This window comes from Taudactylus pleione, unplaced genomic scaffold (assembly GCF_031769625.1).
Source record: "Taudactylus pleione unplaced genomic scaffold, aTauple2 ptg000403l, whole genome shotgun sequence".
Lineage (NCBI taxonomy): Eukaryota > Metazoa > Chordata > Amphibia > Anura > Myobatrachidae > Taudactylus > Taudactylus pleione.
This window is the reverse complement of record NW_028284805.1, coordinates 3152064-3175222: the sequence shown is the minus strand read 5'-3', so window position 1 is coordinate 3175222 and position 23159 is coordinate 3152064. Positions and strand designations below refer to the sequence as shown.

The 23159-nt window shown below is 47.9% G+C and overlaps 1 protein-coding gene across 1 annotated transcript in view; it reads left to right on the top strand.

The window, feature by feature from the left end:
* The window catches only part of LOC148506463 (uncharacterized), a 29644-nt gene extending 6718 nt beyond the window's left edge, over positions 1-22926 (top strand). Inside the window, exons 3-4 of the mRNA XM_088446717.1 lie at positions 22125-22129; positions 22207-22926. Coding sequence (XP_088302843.1) covers positions 22125-22129; positions 22207-22926 — 725 coding nt within the window. The remainder of the gene's footprint in view (positions 1-22124; positions 22130-22206) is intronic.
* Positions 22927-23159: the final 233 nt, after the last annotated feature.

Here is a 23159-nt window from a genome sequence, read left to right as displayed (position 1 = left end):
ATTCCAGCACGTCCCATGTTTTGCTCACACAATAAACTTGGTGGTGCAGAATTTTCTGAAAAGCGACAGGGGCGTGCAGGAGACGCTTTGGGTGGCCCGAAAAATTTCTGGCCACTTTCGCCATTCAGCGACTGCGTGCCGAAGACTGGAGCGCCAGCAAACACTCTTGAACCTGCCCCGCCATCACCTGAAGCAAGAGGTTGTGACGCGGTGGAACTCAACCCTCTATATGCTTCAGAGGATGGAGGAGCAGCAAAAGGCCATACAAGCCTATACATCCACCTATGACATAGGCAAAGGAGGGGGTATGCACCTGACTCAAGCGCAGTGGAGAATGATTTCCGTGTTGTGCAAGGTTCTTCAGCCCTTCGAACTTGCCACACGTGAAGTCAGTTCAGACACTGCCAGCTTGAGTCAGGTCATTCCCCTCATCAGGCTTTTGCAGAAGCAGCTGGAGAAAGTGAAGGAGGAGCTAAGACGGAGCGATTCCGCTCGGCATGTGGGACTTGTGGATGAAGCCCTTCATTCGCTTTGCCAGGATTCCAGGGTGGTCAATCTGTTGAAATCAGACCACTACATTTTGGCCACCGTGCTCGATCCTAGGTTTAAAGCCTATGTGGTGTCTCTCTTTCCGGCCGACACAAGCCTGCAGAGGTGCAAAGACCTGCTGGTGAACACACTGTCAGCTGAAGCGGAACGTGACACGTCAACGGCTCCTTCTTCATTTTCTCCCGCAACTGGGGCTGCCAGGAAAAAACTTAGGTATCCTAAGCAACCCGCTGGCGGTGATGCAGGGCAGGCAGGACCAAGTTTGGACATCTGGTCCGGACTGAAGGACCTGGCAACAATTTCTGACATGTCTACTGTCACTGCATATGATACTGTCACCATTGACAGAATGGTGGAGGATTACATCGGTGACAGCATCCAAGTAGGCATGTCAGACAGTCCATACCTGTACTGGCAGGAAAAAGAGGCAATTTGGAGGCCCCTGTACAAACTGGCTCTATTTTACCTGAGTTGCCCCCCCTCCAGTGTGTACTCCGAAAGAGTGTTTAGTGCAGCCGGGAACCTTGTCAGCGAAAGGCGTAGGAGGTTGCTTCCACAGAATGTGGAGAAGATGATGTTCATCAAAATGAATTATCAGCTCTTCCAGGGAGACCAGCCTCCAGAAGGTACAGAGGGACCTGTGGTGGTGGATTCAAGTGGGGACGAGTTAATACTTTGTGAGGATGAGGATGTACACACTGAAGAGGGTGAGGAATCAGTGGATGAGGAGGATGAGGATGACATCTTGCCTCCGTAGAGCCAGTTTGTGCAGGGACACATTAATTGCCAGCTTGTTTTGTGGGGGCCCAAACGAACCAATCATTTCAGCCACAGTTGTGTGGCAGACCCTGGCGCTGAAATGATTGATTTGTTAAAGTGTGCATGTCCTGTTTATACAACATAAGGGTGGGTGGGAGGGCCCAAGGACAATTCCATCTTGCACCTCTTTTTTTCTTTGCATTATGTACAGTTTGGGGCCTAGTTTTTCTAACTGCCATCCTGCCTGCCACTGCAGTGTCACTCCTAGATGGGTCACGTGTTTGTGCCGCCCACTCGTGTCGCTTAGCATAGTCATCCAGCTACCTCGGTGCAACCTTTTGGACATAAAAACACTATTGTGAGGTGTGAGGTGTTCAGAATAGACTGGAAATGAGTGGAAATTAAGGTTATTGAGGTTAATAATAGCATAGGAGCAGAAAAACCTACAAATTCTGTGATTTTAGCTGTTTTTATGCTTTTTTTCAAAAAAATACAGATCCAAAACACAAAACCCAGAACCCAAAACACGGAAGGGTGGTTTTGGCAAAACCAATCCAGATCCAAAACACGAAGAAAGATCCAGATCCAAAACCAAAACACAAAACACGAAAAGTGGCCGGTGCACACCCCTAGTTTAAAGTGACATTTTATGGGATATATTTTTTGCCTGATTTGTTTTTACTAAATAAAACTGATGTTATATTTGTAACTCACTGCTCAGTCATAATATTACGGGCCTGGGACACCAGAGGTCGCTGTCACCCTATTTTTTTTGTGCAATTTGCAATCGATTGTGTATAAAAATCTTTCCCTTTTTCTATCGATTGTGGCAATTCTGCAATCGATTGAAATAAGGGAAAGATTTTTATACACAATCGATTGAAATTGCACGATTGCTGCAATCAATTGCTGATGTATGGGGGCCTTAACTCATCTCTATCAGCCCCCAGCAGCAGGGGGAGGGGGGCACAGAAGTGTTTTCATAACTAAATAATTCCATGTGCTGCACTTGTTGGTGTCAGGTTACCTCTGACACAGGATATACACAGTCAGCAGCTCCCATCACTTACCAGCCTGACTGCCACTCTCTCAGCATGGCTGCTGCTGCTCCCAGCCATCACAGCTCCTCGTCTCAGGCACTGTGCCATCTAGGGGGCGGAGCTACTCTGTGACTGGCTGGGAGTCTGGGACTGGAGTGAGGAGGGAGCAGTAGGGTCGGAGCTGTCCTGTCGGCTGGCTGTGTGAGGGATGACAGCCTGGACAGCACAGCACATTACACAAGCTCAGAGCAGGGGAACCTCCCGCCTGCACCATGTAGATCAGGGATGGGGAACCTCAGGCCCGGGGGCCGTGTAAGGCCCCCGGAATCATTTAGTCTGGGCCTCAAAGCTTTTTTCTGCTATCCTCATCTGGCTAGCAGGGTGCCTAGAATCAGGGCCGGCTCCAGGCATGTTCCACCTGAGCGGCCGCACAAGGGCACCACCTACAGAGGGCGCAACGATTTTCTACTGGCATTTTCCCTGGCTAGCCCGGCCCTGGCTGTCACTGTCATGCCAGGCTCTGCCCAGCCCACCCACCCCGCTGCTGCGCTTTCGCCCTACCCCCTATAACGTCACCACCAGCGCTGCCTGACAGTCCCTCCTCCTACATTGGGCCGGGTGTGACGTTACACGCCATCCCTTCCCTGCCCAGTCTCTGATTTCGGCGGGCGGCGGCTGTGTGGAAGACGTGGTGCCAGTGCGGATACCACAGTGGGCACTGGCTGCTAGCCTAGCCTGCTTCAGCCTTCACAGCTAGCGTGGGCGGACGGATGGATGGACTGATGGTCACCGGACAGGACGACGAGTTTGTGGGGCTCACTCAGCGCCATCAGCAACCCTGAGGCTGAGCATCACTGGACGGGCACGGAGGCCTGGATGAGGTGACGAGGGCGTCCGTGCGGAGGACACGGTAAGTGAATGAATGCGGTAGCACACAATGCGCTCTTCTCCTCATCACATCATGGGCACAGGCTGCTGCTGGTACTGGCAGGCTGTGTGTGTGAGTCACTATGTGCAGCACAGTACCAGCAGCCAGCCTGAGTCTCATTCCACTATCTCCGTTTATCCAACCATCTCCAGAGCTTGGTCACCACCATCTGAGATGTCCCTTGATTACTCCTGTACTTTGAATTTCGCACCCACATGGGGATTTCTGCAATCAGCCATCTTTCTCTAGAGTACCACATACAGCCTGTCAGTGCCAGCAGCCAGCCCATGAGTAACAAAACGGTGATGTGTGTGGTCTGCTCCAGTCCACTCTCCACACAACACACTTCAGTCGGTCACACTGCTGCCCTTACAGCTCCCCGGAGTATCCTGAGGATGCTCCGGGCATTGCTGTAATCACTGGCAATTGTGGCCCCGCCCCTTGTGTGACGTCACATGGAGGGGCGTGGCCATCCTTCAGGCTCCTGATATGTGGACTGAGAAGCGCCCTCTAGTGGCCGGCACCCTAGGTAGCTGCCTAAGTTTGCCTAGTGGTAGCGCCGGTCCTGTGTGGCTTTCTTAAACTTAAGTGTCACATACTGAGCCAATAACTTTTGGGATAGTGACCACACCCACATATTTAGCAGCTTGTAAATTTATTTGAATATGAACTCCTAAAAGGACAGTGTAACCTCACCAATACATATAGTACATGTCACAATGGGTTCAAAGTAGGGATGTGCAGGCTCGGTTCTACTCGGTTCCGTTCGGTTCTTTTTACCGGATCTTATTGGGTTTCAGCTGTCACGAGTTTTGGATAGCCAATAAGGTTCGGTAAAAAGAACCGAACGGAACCGAGTAGAACCGAGCCTGCACATCCCTAGTTCAAAGGTTATTAAAAAAAAACACACACACACCATACGTAGCTACAGTATATGTTATGTAACAGTCATTCCTTAGTTCAATTCAATTCAATGGTTGGGGTTTTTTTTTCGCTTTTTTTTTACTATGATATGTTTTTATGCCCTTTGCTGTGGTGTAATGTAATTGGTCCTAGAGCGTCTAGCTCTGCTGCTTTCCTTTACCTGTACACTTCCACGCTGTATCCATCGCTGACACTGTACAGTGCTTGTGCTACGCTCAGTGCCAAAGGTGACATTCATTGATAGATGTAATGGAGATTTCTACTTCAGGGTCTACAGGGTTGACCTTGGGGTATAGGTTGGGAACCAAATCCGGGCACCACGCAGTTAAAGCTTTCAGCTCCCAGGATGCACTGCCTCCATTCTCCATATAAACCTGCCCCCAAGCCAGAGGCACCTCAGTTTTAATTGGTGCCCGGCTGGAGTCGGGTCACCCTATGCGCAGGGGGGCTGCATAGCAGTTACATATCTGGGGATCGTGGCGGGACCCCAGAGTCTGTACGAGCCGGGCTCTGGGAAATCCCAGTCAGGACCAGTATAGCGCTGCTTGATATTTCCATGGTCAGATAGAACTGACCAGGAGATGGAGCACGATACTGCACCCATTTTTGCTATCCTGCAAGTCATGTGCTGCAGGTATGGAGGATATGACTCAGGAAGGGTTATGTATTAAGTGCCGGGCCCCTTAATGGACCCCCTTGGGCGGTTTGTTCCTTGGCCTCCATTGCGGATCGTCGGGCAGCCCCCATAGTTATAACTAGAGATGTGCACTGACACCCGTGTTTTGGTTTTGGATCTGGATCTGGTTTTGGATTTATTTTTTTGCTGTTTTGTTTTTTGGTTTTGGATCTGGATTTAAAAAAAAAAAAAAAAATGATAAAAACAGCTAAAATCACATAATTTGGGCCTTTTTTTTGTCCCTACACTATTATTAACCTCAATAACATTTATTTCCAGTCAATTTTGACCACCTCACACAATATTATTCACCAACATAGGCATAGGCCAAACCAACTCACAAGTACGTTCAATAGAAAGTAACAATGCAACTCAGAAATTTACTAAAAACCGACATTGTGCATGGAATATCCTTGCTCAAAAGAATTAGTCGCCCCCCAGCACATACCTATTCTCACTGCCCAATCTGTATTTTCCTCATGGGGGTGCCGGGCCACCAATGACTGACCCTTGTAAAGCCCCGATCAATCAGACATTTTCTTGAACAGTTCCCAAAAATCATTAAAAACAGTGATCGTACCTTCCATACCTGTGAGTCAGAAACAGTGCAGGTCGGATACGGTGTGGGTTACAGTGCGAGTCTAATATAGTGCGGGATACGGTGTGGGTTACAGTGCGGGTCTAATATAGTGCGGGATACGGTGTGGGTTACAGTGCGGGTCTAATATAGTGCGGGATACAGTGTGGGTTACAGCGCGGGTCTAATATAGTGCGGGATACGGTGTGGGTTACACTGCGGGTCTAATATAGTGCGGGATACAGTGTGGGTTACAGCGCGGGTCTAATATAGTGCGGGATACGGTGTGGGTTACAGTGCGAGTCTAATATAGTGCGGGATACAGTGTGGGTTACAGTGCAGGTCTAATATAGTGCGGGATACGGTGTGGGTTACAGCGCGGGTCTAATATAGTGTGGGATACGGTGTGGGTTACACTGCGGGTCTAATATAGTGCGGGATACAGTGTGGGTTACAGCGCGGGTCTAATATAGTGCGGGATACGGTGTGGGTTACAGTGCGAGTCTAATATAGTGCGGGATACGGTGTGGGTTACAGTGCGAGTCTAATATAGTGCGGGATACAGTATTGGGTTACAATGCGGGTCTAATATAGTGCGGGATATAGTGTGGGTTACAATGCGGGTCTGATATAGTGAGGGATACGGTGTGGGTTACAGTGCGGGTCTAATATAGTGCGGGATACAGTGTGGGTTACAATGCGGGTCTGATATAGTGAGGGATACGGTGTGGGTTACAGTGCGGGTCTAATATAGTGCGGGATACGGTGTGGGTTACAATGCGGGTCTAATATAGTGCAGGATACGGTGTGGGTTACAATGCGGGTCTAATATAGTGCAGGATACGGTGTGGGTTACAATGCGGGTCTAATATAGTGCGGGATACGGTGTGGGTTACAGTGCGGGTCTAATATAGTGCAGGATACGGTGTGGGTTACAATGCGGGTCTAATATAGTGCGGGATACGGTGTGGGTTGGATACAGTGCGGGTCTACATACATGCCTACCCTCCCGGTTTTCGCGGGAGGCTCCCGATTTTTCGGGTAACCCCCAGCACCCCCGGAAGTGAAGTGGGCAGAATGAGGAGAATACCCGCGGCGATTGCGGGTCTCCGTGAAGGGGGCGGGGCTTAAGATGTGATTCTGAATGAATCACAGCATTTGGCCCCGCCCCCTATGTAAATTTCACCCAATTGCGGCAGTTTTGCCGCGAGAGGGCGGGGCTTAATTACGCAATACGTTAGGCCCCGCCCACATCGGACCCCTGCTGCTTCTCTTACCCGGGCTTCTCCCGGGAAGAGATTCTGAAAGGTAGGCAAGTATGGGTTACAGTGCGGGTCTGATATAGTGCGGGATACGGTGTTGGTTACAGTGCGAGTCTGTTATAGTGCGGGATACAGTGTGGGTTACAGTGCGAGTCTGATATAGTGCGGGATACAGTGTGGGTTACAGTGCGAGTCTGATATAGTGCGGGATACAGTGTGGGTTACAGTGCGACTCTGATATAGTGCGGGATACGGTGTGGGTTACAGTGCGGGTCTAATATAGTGCGGGATACGGTGTGGGTTACAGTGCGGGTCTAATATATTGCGGGATATGGTGTGGGTTACAGTGCGGGTCTGATATAGTGCGGGATACGGTGTGGGTTACAGTGCAGGTCTGATATATTGCGGGATACGGTGTGGGTTACAGTGCGGGTCTAATATAGTGCGGGATACGGTGTGGGTTACAGTGCGAGTCTAATATAGTGCGGGATACAGTGTGGGTTACAGTGCGAGTCTGATATAGTGCGGGATACGATGTGGGTTACAGCGCGGGTCTAATATAGTGCGGGATACGGTGTGGGTTGGATACAGTGCGGGTCTGATATAGTGCGGGATACGGTGTGGGTTACAGTGCGGGTCTAATATAGTGCGGGACACGGTGTTGGTTACAGTGCGAGTCTGATATAGTGCGGGATACAGTGTGGGTTACAGTGCGGGTCTAATATAGTGCGGGACACGGTGAGGGTTACAGTGCGAGTCTGATATAGTGCGGGATACGGTGTGGGTTACAGTGCGGGTCTAATATAGTGTGGGATATGGTGTGGGTTACAGTGCGAGTCTGATATAGTGCGGGATATGGTGTGGGTTACAGTGTGAGTCTGATATAGTGCGGGATACGGTGTGGGTTACAGTGCAGGTCTGATATAGTGCGGGATACAGTGTGGGTTACAGTGCGGGTCTAATATAGTGCGGGATACGGTGTGGGTTGGATACAGTGTGGGTCTGATATAGTGCGGGATACGGTGTGGGTTACAGTGCGGGTCTAATATAGTGCGGGATACGGTGTGGGTTACAGTGCGGGTCTGATATAGTGCGGGATACGGTGTGGGTTACAGTGCGGGTCTAATATAGTGCGGGATACAGTGTGGGTTACAGTGCGAGTCTGATATAGTGCGGGATACGGTGTGGGTTACAGTGCGAGTCTGATATAGTGCGGGATACGGTGTGGGTTACAGTGCGGGTCTAATATAGTGCTGAACACGGTGTGGGTTATAGTGCGAGTCTGATTTAGTGCGGGATACGGTGTGGGTTACAGTGCGGGTCTAATATAGTGCGGGATACAGTGTGGGTTACAGTGCGAGTCTGATATAGTGCGGGATACGGTGTGGGTTACAGTGCGGGTCTAATACAGTGCGGGATACAGTGTGGGTTACAGTGCGGGTCTAATATAGTGCGGGACACGGTGTGGGTTACAGTGAGGGTTTAATATAGTGCGGGATACAGTGTGGGTTACAGTGCGGGTCTAATATAGTGCGGGATACAGTGTGGGTTACAGTGCGGGTCTAATATATTGCGGGATACGGTGTGGGTTACAGTGCGGGTCTGATATAGTGCGGGATCCGGTGTGGGTTACAGTGCAGGTCTGATATATTGCGGGGTACGGTGTGGGTTACAGTGCGGGTCTAATATAGTGCGGGATACGGTGTGGGTTACAGTGCGAGTCTGATATAGTGCGGGATACGGTGTGGGTTGGATACAATGGAGGCCGGCTGCAGTGTGGGTTAAATACAGTGCGGGATACATAGTGCGTTGGATGCAGTGCAGGTTGGATACACCAAAAGTACACTTGTCGACAGTACGGGGTTGCTGACGGTGTTCTCAGTACATCATAGTTGCCTACCTTCTAAAATCTCTTCCCGGGAGAAGCCCGGGTAAGAGAAGCAGGAGGATGGCAACGGGGGCGGGGCCTGATGAGCCGTGTCATTAAGCCCCGCCCCTCACTGCAAAATTGCCACAATTGGCTGTAATTTGCATAGGGGGCGGGGCCGAATGACGCGATTCATTTAGAATCACATCTTAAGCCCCGCCCCCTACACGGAGACCCGCGATAGCCGCAGGAATTCTCATCATTCTGCCCACTTCACTAGGAAGTGGGCAGAATGCGGGAGAAATGCCCACCCTTTCGGGGGTGCAGGGGGTTTCCCGAAAAATCGGGAGCCTCCCGCGAAAACCGGGAGGGTAGGCATGTATGCAGTACATGGAATAGCAGTGCTGCAGGGATGGCAGTGTCCTCAGTGAAGGGTACCTGCGATGTCGGCAGTGCGGGGGTGCTAGCGGTGTCTTAAGTGCAGGTTTGCTGGCTGTGTCGGCAGTGTGGGGGTTGCCGACGGTGTCCTCAGTAAATGGAATGGCAGTGTAGAAGTGCTGGCAGTGTCCTCAGTGAAGGGTATCGGCAGTGTTGGCAGTGCGGGGGTGTCAGTGGTGTCTTCAGTGCAGGTTTGCTGGCTGTGTCGGCAGTGCGGGGGTTGCCGACGGTGTCCTCAGTAAATGGAATGGCAGTGTGGGAGTGCTGGCAGTGTCTTCAGTGAAGGGTGTCGGCAGTGCGGGGGTGCCAGCGGTGTCTTCAGTGCAGGTTTGCTGACTGTGTCGGCAGTGCAGGGGTGTTCTCAATGCAGGGTGCCGGCAGTGTCGGAAGCATGGGAGAGCTAGTGGTGTCAGCAGCGGGGCTGCCGGCAGTGTCAGCAGTGGGGCTGCCAACAGCTGGTATGTTGGCAGCGGGGGGTGCCGGCAACTGGAGGTGCCGGCAACGGGAACCAGCACCATCTTCTTTTTTCCCTGCATTCAATGGGCTTAACGCTGTTTGGCTGAGAGCCGTGACAGACGGCTCTGTCTGCCAATCAGCGCTTTGCCCATTGAAGGCAAAGGGATTTTTAAAAATGGCCGCTCGAGGCAAAACCTCGAGATCTGACAGCAGAGGTTTGGCCTCGATCCGGGGCAGGAGGAGAGATCCAGGGGGCGCCTCGGATCGCCCAAATTCGGGTGGGTTCAGTTCTCTGAGTACCGAACACGCTCATCTCTAATGGATCCATCACAAAGTAGAGAAATAACACACTTTGTAAAAGGCAAGTCTTACCAAAGCAAAACACACTAGCAAAGTACAGCGTTCAGCATGATATAAAACCAAGCCTGACTAGTCACTGAGCAGTGTGCACAGATCTAACATGGATGCTGCCTTTTATACCCCCTAGATAAGCCCTCCCCTTGTGTCATTCCAACAGATGCATCGTGTGTGTATTTGCTGCATACGATTGATCGTAAATGATTTACAATCGTTTAAGATACATCGGATCGTATGGTCATTTGTAGAATTGCACCATTTCTAAATACAAATCGTACAGAATGTCAAGGGAAGAATTTTCAAGGGAATCGTATGCGAGATCGGATACATATCGCCCCGTGTATGGGGCTTTAGGACAGATATACACTTTCTGAAGATGCTGCAAGTGGATATCTCAGTTTTGTGAAAATCGCCCATGACACTAGCAAACGACGCAGACACAACTGCAGCAAACGAGGCAGACACGACTGCAGCAAACGAGGCAGACACAACTGCAGCAAACGAGGCAGACACAACTGCAGCAAACGACGCAGACACGACTGCAACAAACGACGCAGACACAACTGCAGCAAACGAGGCAGACACAACTGCAGCAAACGACGCAGACACGACTGCAACAAACGACGCAGACACGACTGCAGCAAACGATGCAGACACAACTGTAGCAAACGACGCAGATACGACTGCAGCAAACGAGGCAGACACAACTGTAGCAAACGAGGCAGACACAACTGCAGCAAACGAGGCAGACACGACTGCAGCAAACAAGGCAGACACAACTGCAGCAAACGACGCAGACACAACTGCAGCAAACGACGCAGACACGACTGCAGCAAACAACGCAGACACGACTGCAGCAAACGATGCAGACACGACTGCATCAAACGACGCAGACACGACTGCAGCAAACGACGCAGACACGACTGCAGCAAATGACGCAGACACAACTGCAGCAAATGACGCAGACACAACTGCAGGAAACGACACAGACACAATTGCAGCAAACGATGCAGACATGGCCGCACCTGCATCTGACTCAGAATTAGCCCTTAAGGGTTATATTTACTAAATCTTCTAAAATAGACAATTGCTGATGTTGTCCAAAACAACCAATCAGATTATGTGTAATATTTTCTAGAATGCAATAGAGAAATGATAGGTAGAATCTGGTTGGTTGCTATAGGCATAATCAACACTTATCTGTTTTGTGTAGTACTCCGATGTTAGAGGATTGGCACATGCGCAGGGTCTGTATTACAAATGCTCCGGCCTTCTACTGCAAGATCTCTTACAGTTTCCCAGGGTTACTCAAATAGCCGATGGTCTTGCAAAAGATCCGATGCTGCGTCTTTATACGCAGCACTCAGACCTGCGATGCTGTCAGGAGGCGTCTCTTTAAACCAGGCGCCTCCTGCTGTATGAGCATATTAGTTGCAGGGTACCGCACAGCCGTTTTACCTGCAGCTGTACAATACTGTACGACTCTGTATCAGGCCCATAGTATAGTATGTTATTAGCACAATGGGTTACGTAGGATAACTCACACGCACATCAGAAAAGCTAAAAACTGGCATATCAGGGGCAAACAAGCTGGTAACTACTAACAGATCAATGCCAGGCATAATGCTTAGTAATTATTTTTTTATTATTGGTTATTGCTATTTTCTATTTATTGCACCTTGTGTACACACCTATACAATCTACAACTTGCCATCCCCGAAACTCATCTGTCTATAATATTGGAAGAATAGATTGTACCACCATACACAATCTACAGATGTCAGGCTATGCTGATGCCAGATGTAAACACAATTAGCATAACGGGTTGGAAAAGGGCGTGATTACCAGCAAATAAACATACTTACAGGGAGCGGGATGTACTAACCGTGTGGAGTACATCCCGCCAGTCACCGCTTCCTTACTGATCGCATATGCAATCAGTACAGCAAAGGACGGCTCTACCAATAAGGACTGTCCTTTGCGATCCACGCTGCGCCCTGGACATCCGGGTTTATGAACCGGGAGTCCATCTGCGCATGCATGAAATGCCCCCCCCCATTGATTGGCCCCCAGGTTGCAAGGCAGAGGGATCTGTGGGTGGTCTGCTACTGGATCCCCTGGTCTAATAATTATTCCCGGACTGTGCCAGGGAGGAGGGCCAGAGAAGGCACCAAAGTTATAAATAATAGCTCCCGAGAGCCTGGAGAGACCTGCCGGGCTGATGCCTCGTGAGATGGGCTGAATGTGGACAGCACTGCTGTCACGAACTAAAGAGCTGGCCGGGCTGCTGGGATGATCCCCGCCGTGGGGGAGAAGGATTGCGGGGAGTGGGGAGTACTGCTGAACCTGCCACCCCCTAGGAGAGTGCCGTCGGGACTGTGTGGAGTGGCACCTGCTGGACTCACCTGCCACTGTTGACTTTTGCTAAGACCCAGGAGAGGGTCCCACTGCTGCTGACTGGGGAGCGCTGCTGCCGGGGAAGTGAAGTGGCATCCGGACCCACCGACATCGCTGCTGTCTGCCCCACTAGAAAGAGCTGCCGCAGAGGACTGCTGGGAGTGGTGAAGGACCCGGGGAGAAGACCCCTTCAGCCGCAGGCTACCTGGAGCAGTGCCCACGGACCAGAGGACCCCCGTTGAGGAGCTGGTGACCATTGCCGGAGCCAGAAGATCTCTGCTGCCAGGAGCTAGATGCAGCCACCACTCAAGGGGATCCCCGTTTAGAGGAAGACCCCACGCAGACGATGAATTGGACTGCTGGCTAGCACGGACAACGAAGAGGACAGCCCCAGAAGAGGAGTGAGACTGCTGCCAGGAAGAGGACGCTCTGCTGGACGAGAGTGAACGCCGCTGAGGAGGATCGTTGCCATACAAAGGAGCTGGGCCATCCGGTGAAGAGGACTCCACGGAGAACCCTGAGCATGGGGAGGAGGATACACGATACCGCTGATGATTGGCCCCCTGCACGGAGCCCTGAAAGAAGAAGCACTGCCAGATGCTGTAATGGATATCCCTGATTGAGGAGCTGCGTCTGCTGTTGTGTTAAGGGGTCACTGGGAGACCTCGCTATCTTAACCTGTGCAGTGTTGCCTGCTGCCGGACCCTGTGGAGCAGATTATCCAGCTCATGTGCCCTCAGACATAGCGACTAAGAGCAGCCTGGTGCGGTGCTCTGTATCCCGGGCTGTGCCTGTTCCAGTATCGAGGAATCCGTCTGGGCGAAGAGCCCCTGCCTGTGGTGAGACTGAGTCTATCCCTTTACTCCTCCCCATAATGCCTTCTAGTGTGTCCCCAGCCCTTTTAGTGGGTCTCTTCTCCCCTCCTAGGAGATGCCGCCGTGCAGTTGTGTCCAGTACCTACGCTTAGGCCCACACAGGGAGTTATCAGTTTATACTAGCCTGCCATGTAAACTCTCATTGACAGTGTCTTTAAATTACATAAAGTGTTGAAATACGGGGGGAAGTAAGGGATAGGTTACCCCTTCTGTCCCCCAAGAGTCATATTGGTGGTTATTTCTCTCCTGTGAACCTCCAGCTCATGTCTGGGAGGGGACGTGATTTATTTGTGTCGGCTCATGTCTTATGCAACTGTGGGTGATGTACAATACTTCCTATGTTTATCTTTAAACTAAATGTCATGCCATTGATATGTATTTTTCTCTGTTTACGGTTGGCCATTGGTGTTAATGAATTGGTTGATAGTGGCCCGCCGTGGCCCTTCATCTGCTATATTATTCTGTAATGCTGATTACTGCCCACTGTATTATTCAAGTGTATTCGCTGATTTAGTGCTAAATCTGTACCTGCTTACCTATTGCATTACCTGTTTAGTATTGCTTTCTGGTAGCTGGTAATCTCTTAGCCCTGTGTGACCTCAGTTGGCAACACTCTCTTGATAAGTGAATTGTGTTTGTATTTAGACTGTTTACTGTTATAACCGGTGCACTACAAGAACCTATCCAACCTGCATGTGCATAACCCTGCTTGGAGCTCATTATTTTGCATAGACTATTTGTTGTTATAGCCGGTGCACTACAAGTACCTATCCAACCTGAATGTGCATAACCCTGCTTGGAGCTCATTATTTTGCATAGACTATTTGTTGTTATAGCCGGTGCACTACAAGTACCTATCCAACCTGAATGTGCATAACCCTGCTTTGAGCTCATTATTTTGCATAGACTATTTGTTGTTATAGCCGGGGCACTACAAGAACCTATCCAACCTGCATGTGCATAACCCTGCTTGGAGCTCATTATTTTGCAAAGACTATTTGTTGTTACAGCCGGTGCACTACAAGAACCTATCCAACCTGCATGTGCATAACCCTGCTTGTAGCTCATTATTTTGCATAGACTATTTGCTGTCATAGCCGGTGCACTACAAAGGCATCATAGATTGGGCGTGGTGTATTTTCCATCCCAGATTAACATACACCGCATAAATACATGTAATCTAAGTATAAGCTGCAGGTAAATTATTCTCTGTTTCCTGAAATGATGCTGTGCCGCGTACGTCCATCTCCAAAGTGTTACACGGACAGAGAGCAGTCAGTCCAGGAAGTGTACTGGAGAACTGGAGGCATCACATCATCATCTCCTACAGTAGAGCGAGTGTAGAATACATTCTGTAACTTCCCAATCATGAATTTGACCCGGAAAAGAAAAAGCTTGTGCTTGTTGTATGGTTGCTATGGTGACAGCGCTGTAAGAAATGACCAAAAATAAAAGAGAAGCAGGAAGCGCACTTGCTGGGCCAAAGATCGGCGGCAGAGACGAGACTCCTATTCCCATATACCATGCCAGCAATACACCATGTAACCAGGCTGGGATGTTTACATGTCATATATTGTTGGTATGGTTCTAAATGGCTGACATATACCACTATGGGGCCATATTGAATTAGCTGCGAAAACAGCTGTTTTTTTCGCCATTGGCGAAAACGGCCATTTTTTGCCAAAAAACGGCAATATTTTTGCCAAAAACTGGAGATAAGTTTTTTCCATCCCAGACCAGGCGAAAAAAAAAATACACAATCCCTATTTCTGGCTAAAAATGTGGGGACTTCTTTCAGAACCATTTGGACACCCCCCTAATAATAAATGATCCCCCAAAAAATTGTAAGTTGCACACTTTGGCGAAAAACGGCCGCGCAATTTTGGAGGAAAAAATAACAATCGTTGAAAATGATACAAAGCAATTTTTTTCCAGGAAATTCCTGTTCCACGTAAATTGAGGGCACATTACAATGGGTGCAAGTGTATTTTCATGTCGTAAAAATGCATTTTTAAAAACCGTAAAAAACCGCCTGCTGCGACTGCGTGCGATGTTTAAAACACTGCACACATCCATTCCGCCCCGCGAAAAATCAGACCCAGTACATTAAAACCATTTTCAACTTTTTTTTTTTGTTTAACAAAAATTGCGTGGTCGTTTTTCACCAAAGTGCGCAACTTACAAAAAATTTTTGGAATCATTTATTATTAGGGTGATGTCCAAAGGGTCCTGAAAGAAATCCCCACATTTTTAGCCAAAAATAGGGAGTGTGCATTTTTTCCACCTGGTCTGGGATGGAGAAAACATATCTCCAGTTTTTGGCGTAAATATCGCTGTTTTTTTGCGTAAATTGTCCGTTTTTGCCGCTAATTGAATACGGACCTATGAGGGGAATCCTATTAGCACAGGCCGATTAGCGGGGTTTACCACAGAGGTACAGTTTTCTGTGCAGCCTCAGGAGCTGTGAGTGAAGGCCCCCATACATCAGAGATTGATTGCAGTAATCGTCCAATTTGCAATCGATTGTGTATACAAATCTTTCCCTTTTTCAATCGATTGCAGATTGCAGAATTGCCACAATCGATTGAAAAAGGGAAAGATTTTTAAAAACAATCGATCGCAAATTGCACGATTGCTGCAATCAATCTCTGATGCATGGGGGCCTTAAAAGTCAGCGATAAAAGACATCGGCGGGAAGGGGGTGGGGGGTGTTAGCGCATGGGGAAACTCATTCATTCCACATTGTACACAGTATGTAAAGAGGAAAAGTTGAGATGAAATAAGGAGTGGAGCCATTTTTAGTTGTTCCTGTCCAACATTTTGAAAATCTGGCCTGGGGCCTTCTCCATGTCTATAGCAGGGGTAGGCAACCTGTGACCCACCAGTTGCTGTGGTACTACACATCCCAGCATGCCATGCCACAGTTTTAGAATGCCCTAACAGCAAAACTGAGGCAGAGCATGCTGGGATGTGTAGTTCTACAGTCACTGGAGGGCTGCAAGTTGAATATCCCTGGCCTACACAATCAGCTCTATGCGGATATTTATAAAACATAAATGACTGTAATACAATCTCTTGTATAGAAGTCACTGTAGGGCAATCTTATACCCTTACACAGATCACTAATACCTCACCTTACTGCTGCTAATTGTAGCAATCCACATCAGGAGCTGTGACCTCTCCCCTATACAGTTCCCAATCTCACAGAGAGATGTACTGTATTACTAATGCTAGAACTGTGTCAGTAATATTAGATTTAGGTGCAAGCTTTGGTGATGTACTGTATCAAGCAGTGACATGGACCAGTAGAGCACTTGCCCATAGCAACCAATCAGGTTTTAGGTAGAATTGATCAAGTACACATGGGCGTAACTACTATGGGTATAAGGGGTACAGCTGCTATGGGGCCCAGAGCTGAGTGGGGGCATCATCCTTGTCATAGTTACGTGTGGTATATACATTTGTCACTATTGGGTTGTACATAGAGGCCCTTACACAATGTTGTTATGGGAATTAGAAATTAATGTTGGCTTCATCTGCATGCTGGGGAACAATGGCCATTTTCTTGTAGCCCAGCTATCCCTGGTAGACACACATTATAGTAAAGCACATGGAGCCATTACATGCAGTGGTGGATAGCAGGCAGGTTGGGGCTGATGATGTCATAGGCTGCCTTTGTAATGTCACTTAGGTGTGAGAAAAAGGCCCTGCTTGGTACAGGACAATCAGTTATTGGATGAGAGTGAGTTGTATGTTGGTTATATTTTGGTATAGCTATATACACATTTTTTCATTACTTTAACGCGTTTTACTGATACGAGAGTCTAAGGTAAGAATATTTAAAAGTAAATATTATTTGAAAATATAGTTTAATAACATGGCACAATTATAGTGGGACCATCTAAGCCTGGCATAGACTGGTGCTGGTTGCAGCTTTTAGAGGGACCTCACAACCATGTTCCTACCCGTGTATTAGCTGTAAGTAGACCATGCTATGACCACTCATGCTTAGAGCTATTTTGTATTAATAGTAGGGTGGAGTATTTTTTTCCCTGTCATCTCTTCTTTCTTTATTTCTAATTGTTTTTGTTACCAATCATCATTAATCATATTTTCTTCTGCAATTGGGCTTTCCACACTTATAATATAAATAAGTGCCTTAGGGGTCTATTTACTAAGCAGTGTTAGGAGACAGAGTGAAAAGTGATAAGGTACCAGCCAATCAGCTCCCAACTGTCATTTTTCAAACACAGCCTATGAGATGGCAGTTAGGAGCTGATTGGCTGGTACCTTATCACTTTTCACTCTGGGCCTAATTCAAAGCCGCTCGTAAGTGGCCGCTCGTTCGCTCCGAGCGATGTTCGCACATCTGCGCATGCGTATGGGTTGTAAGGCGCATGCGCCAACCAGTCAGTATGGTCGGAAATCGTGTGCTCGCAAAATAGCGAATGCCTGCTAATTTGAGTGACAGAATGAGGCGTTTGTGGGTGGTAACAGGGGAAGGTGCTTGAAAATGGGGAGAGGAGATCCGAGCGCAGGCGTGCCAAACGGTCAAAACGGGCATTTTAAGGGTGTGCATAATTAACAAAGCAGCGTCATCGACCACGTCACTTGGTTGTCTTTTAGCCTGAACTGCTCGCATGATTGCGGTAGGAAAATGCTACCACAAGCACTGCGAGCAGTTCATACGCCTTTCGATGTACTCGATTAATCTAAAAAATAGCGGAGATGACGTATGATGCGAGAGGCCAAGGGGCGTCTTTACAAAATAGCGAGTGCATGTTTCGTTCGCTCGCTCAGACATAGAGGCGTCCACAGACCGCAAAGAGCGAGTACTCAATTTAAATAGCCAGCCCCTTTTTCTGAACGAGCGTCTGCAAATATCGTCCGGCTCTGAATCAGGCCCTCTGTCTCCTAACACTGCTTAGTAAATAGACCCCTTAGAATGTATCTCATCAATTTCAGAATTAGAATTTCTTATTGTACTCTCCTGTTCTGTCTGTGTCATGCTGTGGCTTGTTTGTCCTACATCAGGGGGATTCAACATGCGTCCCTCCAGCTGCTGCGGAACTACACATACCAGCATGCCCTGCCACAGTTTTACCATGCCCTAACAGCAAAATTGAGGCAGAGCATGCTGGGATGTGTAGTTCTACAGTCACTGGAGGGCTGCAAGTTGAATATCCCTGGCTTACACAATCAGCTCTATGTGGATATTTATAAAACATAAATGACTGTAATACAATCTCTTGTATAGAAGTCACTGTAGGGCAATCTTATACCCTTACACAGATCACTAATACCTCACCTTACTGCTGCTAATTGTGGCAATCCACATCAGGAGCTGTGACCTCTCCCCTATACAGATCCCAATCTCACAGAGAGATGTACTGTATTACTAATGCTAGAACTGTTTCAGTAATATTAGATTTAGGTGCAAGCTTTGGTGATGTACTGTATCAAGCAGTGACATGGACCAGTAGAGCACTTGCCCATAGCAACCAATCAGGTTTTAGGTAGCATTGATCAAGTACACATGGGCGTAACTACCATGGGTACAAGGGGTACAGCTGCTATGGGGCCCAGAGCTGAGGGGGGGCATCATCCTTATCATAGTTATGTGTGTTATATACATTTGTCACTATTGGGTTGTACACAGAGGCCCTTACACAATGTTGTTATGGGAATTAGAATGTAATTGTTGGCTTAATCTGCATGCTGGTGAACAATAGCCATTTTCTTGTAGCCCAGCTATCCCTGGTAAACACACGTTATTGTAAAGCACATGGATCATTACATGCAGTGGTGGATAGCAGGCAGGTTGGGGCTGATGATGTCATAGGCTGCCTTTGTAATGTCACTTAGGTGTGAGAAAAAGGCCCTGCTTGGTACAGGACAATTAGTTATTGGATGAGAGTGAGTTGTATGTTGGTTATATTTTGGTATAGCTATATATACGCATTTTTTCATTACTTTAACGCGTTTTGCTGATACGAGAGTCTAAGGTAAGAATATTTAAAAGTAAATATTATTTGAAAATATAGTTTAATAACATGGCACAATTATAGTGGGACCATCTAAGCCTGGCATAGACTGGTGCTGGTTGCAGCTTTTAGAGGGACCTCACAACCAGGGCCGCCTTCAGGGGGGACTGCTGGGACTGAAGTCCCATGCCAGGACCCTGGCTGAAGGAGGGGGGACCCGCCGGGACCTGCTTGCTATCACCACTGTATAGCCTGGAAACAGAAGAAAAAGGGAACAGCCCCCAGCACCGCTGCTACCGGCTGCTGACCTGGTCCCCATGAATGGAGGAGGCAGCGGGCCAGCTCGGGCCGCTCCTCCACCAACCTACATGATAGACACTGCCTGCTTGCTATGGTCAATAAAGTTTTCCTCTTTTGAAGTTGACGCGTGTGACGTCATTACATCACCCTGCGCTGCTGGAGGGAGAGCCTGAGAGAGGAGGAGCCGCGGAGTGAGAGGAGCTGGAGCAGCGTATGCAGTGCTAGGGAAGAAGCAGAGTAGGAGCAGAAGCTTCTTCAAGGAAATAAGGTAAGTGACAAAAATACTGTGCACAGTAGGCAGAGACTGGATCTAATAATCGGGGAAGAGGAGGGGGGGGAGTGGGGAAAAAAGCTGGACAGTGACTGATTCTAATAACCTGGGGGGGGGGCCCTGCCTATTTTATCAGTCCCGGGCCCCACTATTTCTGATGGCAGCCCTGCTCACAACCATGTTCCTACCCGTGTATTAGCTGTAAGTAGACCATGCTATGACCATTCATGCTTAGAGCTATGTTATATTAATAGTAGGATGGAATATTTTTTTCTCTGTCATCTCTTCTTTATTTATTTCTAATTGTTTTTGTTACCAATCATCATTAACCATATTTTCTTCTGCAATTGGGCTTTCCACACTTATAATATAAATAAGTGCCTTAGGGGTCTATTTACTAAGCAGTGTTAGGAGACAGAGTGAAAAGTGATAAGGTGCCAGCCAATCAGCTCCTAACTGTCATTTTTCAAACACAGCCTATGAGATGGCAGTTAGGAGCTGATTGGCTGGTACCTTATCACTTTTCACTCTGTCTCCTAACACTGCTTAGTAACTAGACCCCTTAGAATGTATCTCATCAATTTCAGAATTAGAATTTCTTATTGTACTCTCCTGTTCTGTCTGTGTCATGCTGTGGCTTGTTTGTCCTACATCAGGGGGATTCAACATGCGTCCCTCCAGCTGCTGCAGAACTACACATTCCAGCATGCCCTGCCACAGTTTTAGCATGCCCTAACAGCAAAACTGAGGCAGAGCATGCTGGGATGTGTAGTTCTACAGCCATTGGAGGGCCGCAGCTCTATGTGGATATTTTAAAACATAAATGACTGTAATACAATCTCTTGTATAGAAGTCACTGTAGGGCAATATTATACCCTTACACAGATCACTAATACCTCACCTTACTTTGTATCTGACACACTTAGGGGCCTATTCATTACCACTAATGGACCCGCTATATATTTCCACATGTTTTCAAGTAATGTGCCCGATAGGGCCGCCTAATGTTCAGCAAACTCTGATCACTTTTCAGAGTTTGTCTGCGGATATCAACGGCAACATTCTTTTGGTGCTGATTCCAGGTCCCCAATGATGAATAGGCCCCTAAACACATACATATACCAGGAATACTCTGCATATTACATATGTCACTGACTAATAACAACCATTGCTAAACTCATACAGACTACTAAGGAATGGCTTAGTACGCCATCTTATCCCCTCTGCCTTACCCTATACATTAAGGAGCTTATTCTGAGTCACATGAGAAGTGACTATACAGTAGTTGAATTCAGAGTCACTACCTTATGCTAATGCGGGTATACATTCAGCTCATGCAGGAGTTTGTGCATCTGTACGTAGAAACCTGCGCCGACCATTAATATTACGCCGGCCGCCGACACCATCATCATTAGTATTTGCACTTGCACCAACTCCATGCGAGGTGCAAGAGAAGAGAGACAATCAGACACTGACTTCCATTCCCCATATGAACAACTCAGAATCACATGTGGCTTTTACAGTAATACATGTCCACAACAATCCCATGACACTCCCACACATCATGGAGGTTACGTGTGATCGCATTGTCACTGGCCAGTTCCTACTCTACAATGACATCACATGGTGACAGTGTCTGCATGCTTCATGTGCTACAGTGACAAGGGAGAGGGATCTTGGGATCCCTCTCTGGCCAATGGTCAGTGCACATGTGAGAGTATACTACTGCACACTGACACTGTCCTTCTACACTCCACATCTCGCCATTTGCTAACGTAATAAGTTACATAATGTTACCAACACTCACATGACTAAGAAGAAAGATGCCTGACTGTCAGGACCTCTCTCCTGGTTGCTGATATCTAGTGAAGCCCCTGCAAACAGAACTACTGTAGGCCAAAGTTAGCTACCATGACATTCCTACTCTTTCCTTACTAGGCCAACACAGCCAGGCCACACTGACTTTATCATAACTGCAACCGAATAATAACCCACAGCTACATTGTCATCAGCCAGAACATAAAGGTGCTAGACTGCCATCTTACAGTGACATTTGTGCACAGCGGCATGAAGGCGCAGAATGGGGAAAAGCAGTCATGTGACCTTATGGCTTTGGCGATCATTCTTTACCACTCTTATATTTTATTGTTTAACTCTCCCCAAGTACAACAGAAACTTTGACACTACTTACACATTGTCACAGGCATCAGGATTGCTCAGCTTATGTGAAGAAAAGTTCCTGGTTTGCTGCAATACATCCGTAGGACCGGATTTCATATATCAGCATGTTTCCTTCATGCTATTTGTTTGTTACATACCAATGATTCATTTTACTCTCATTGGCTTCCGGCAAATATTGTGACTATACTGTTACATTGATTACATATGTAGTACGACACTACACCTGTATACCATTACCTAGTGTCCTAAGCAATGGGCCAATGCTGTGCTTGTGTCTTTACAGCACATGTAAGTAACATTGGTTTAGTAGGTAGAAACATATTGCCATTTTTCCCTAATTCAAGTTTCTTCTTGCACATTTACAGGTCATGTGGCTGCCTCATTTACGGCTAAGAGATACCCATAGACTCACCCTGCTGGGCCGCGGGTCTGTGGAAGCCAGCACCATTGATGCCGCCCAGACCATACTGCGGAAACAATTTAATATACAAGGCTTGCAGAGCACATGGAGAGGAATGTATAGCTCCTACACGCCTGTCACTGGGCCAGCTGTACAGATCCACCCAGATAAAGGTCGCAGACACTGCTTCATGTCCTGCTTTCGTAATAGGCAGATACAAGTTGCAGACAGTGCTCAAAAGTCAGAGTTAACCCCATGTGCTCTCAGACAACTGTATGACCTCTACCGGATTGTTGTTCGAAAAAACACGCTGAAAAACATCAAGATCCTGGACGTGGAGCAACAGCCAAAAAACTCACGTCAATGTGCTATATATGCTATAGCAACTGCTGTGGAGATCCTCTTCCACAACGACGTTCCCGCCTGCAGCTACAACTATGAACTAATGAGGGAACATCTCATAAAGTGCCTAGAAGCTGGAAGCTTTACACCATTTCCAAAGACTAGGAAGAGGAAACGTCGTGAAGAGCATGGTAGTAGCAAAAGGAGGAGACTTAGTCCAGCATGCCTAGAGACTGGGTGCCTAGAGACTGGTATAGTTACACCATTACCAAAACCTATGAAGAGAAAACGGTGTGAGGAATATGGCAGTAACAAAAGGAGGAGACTTAGTCCAGATTGTTAGATACAGGGTCACATAAAATCCCAGTTGAAGCTATGATTGGCCGACCCCCTACAGACATGCCTAGAGACTGGATGCCTAGAAACTGGTATAGTTACACCATTACCAAAACCTATGAAGAGAAAACGGTGTGAGGAATATGGCAGTAACAAAAGGAGGAGACTTAGTCCAGATTGTTAGATACAGGGTCACATAAAATCCCAGTTGAAGCTATGATTGGCCGACCCCCTACAGAC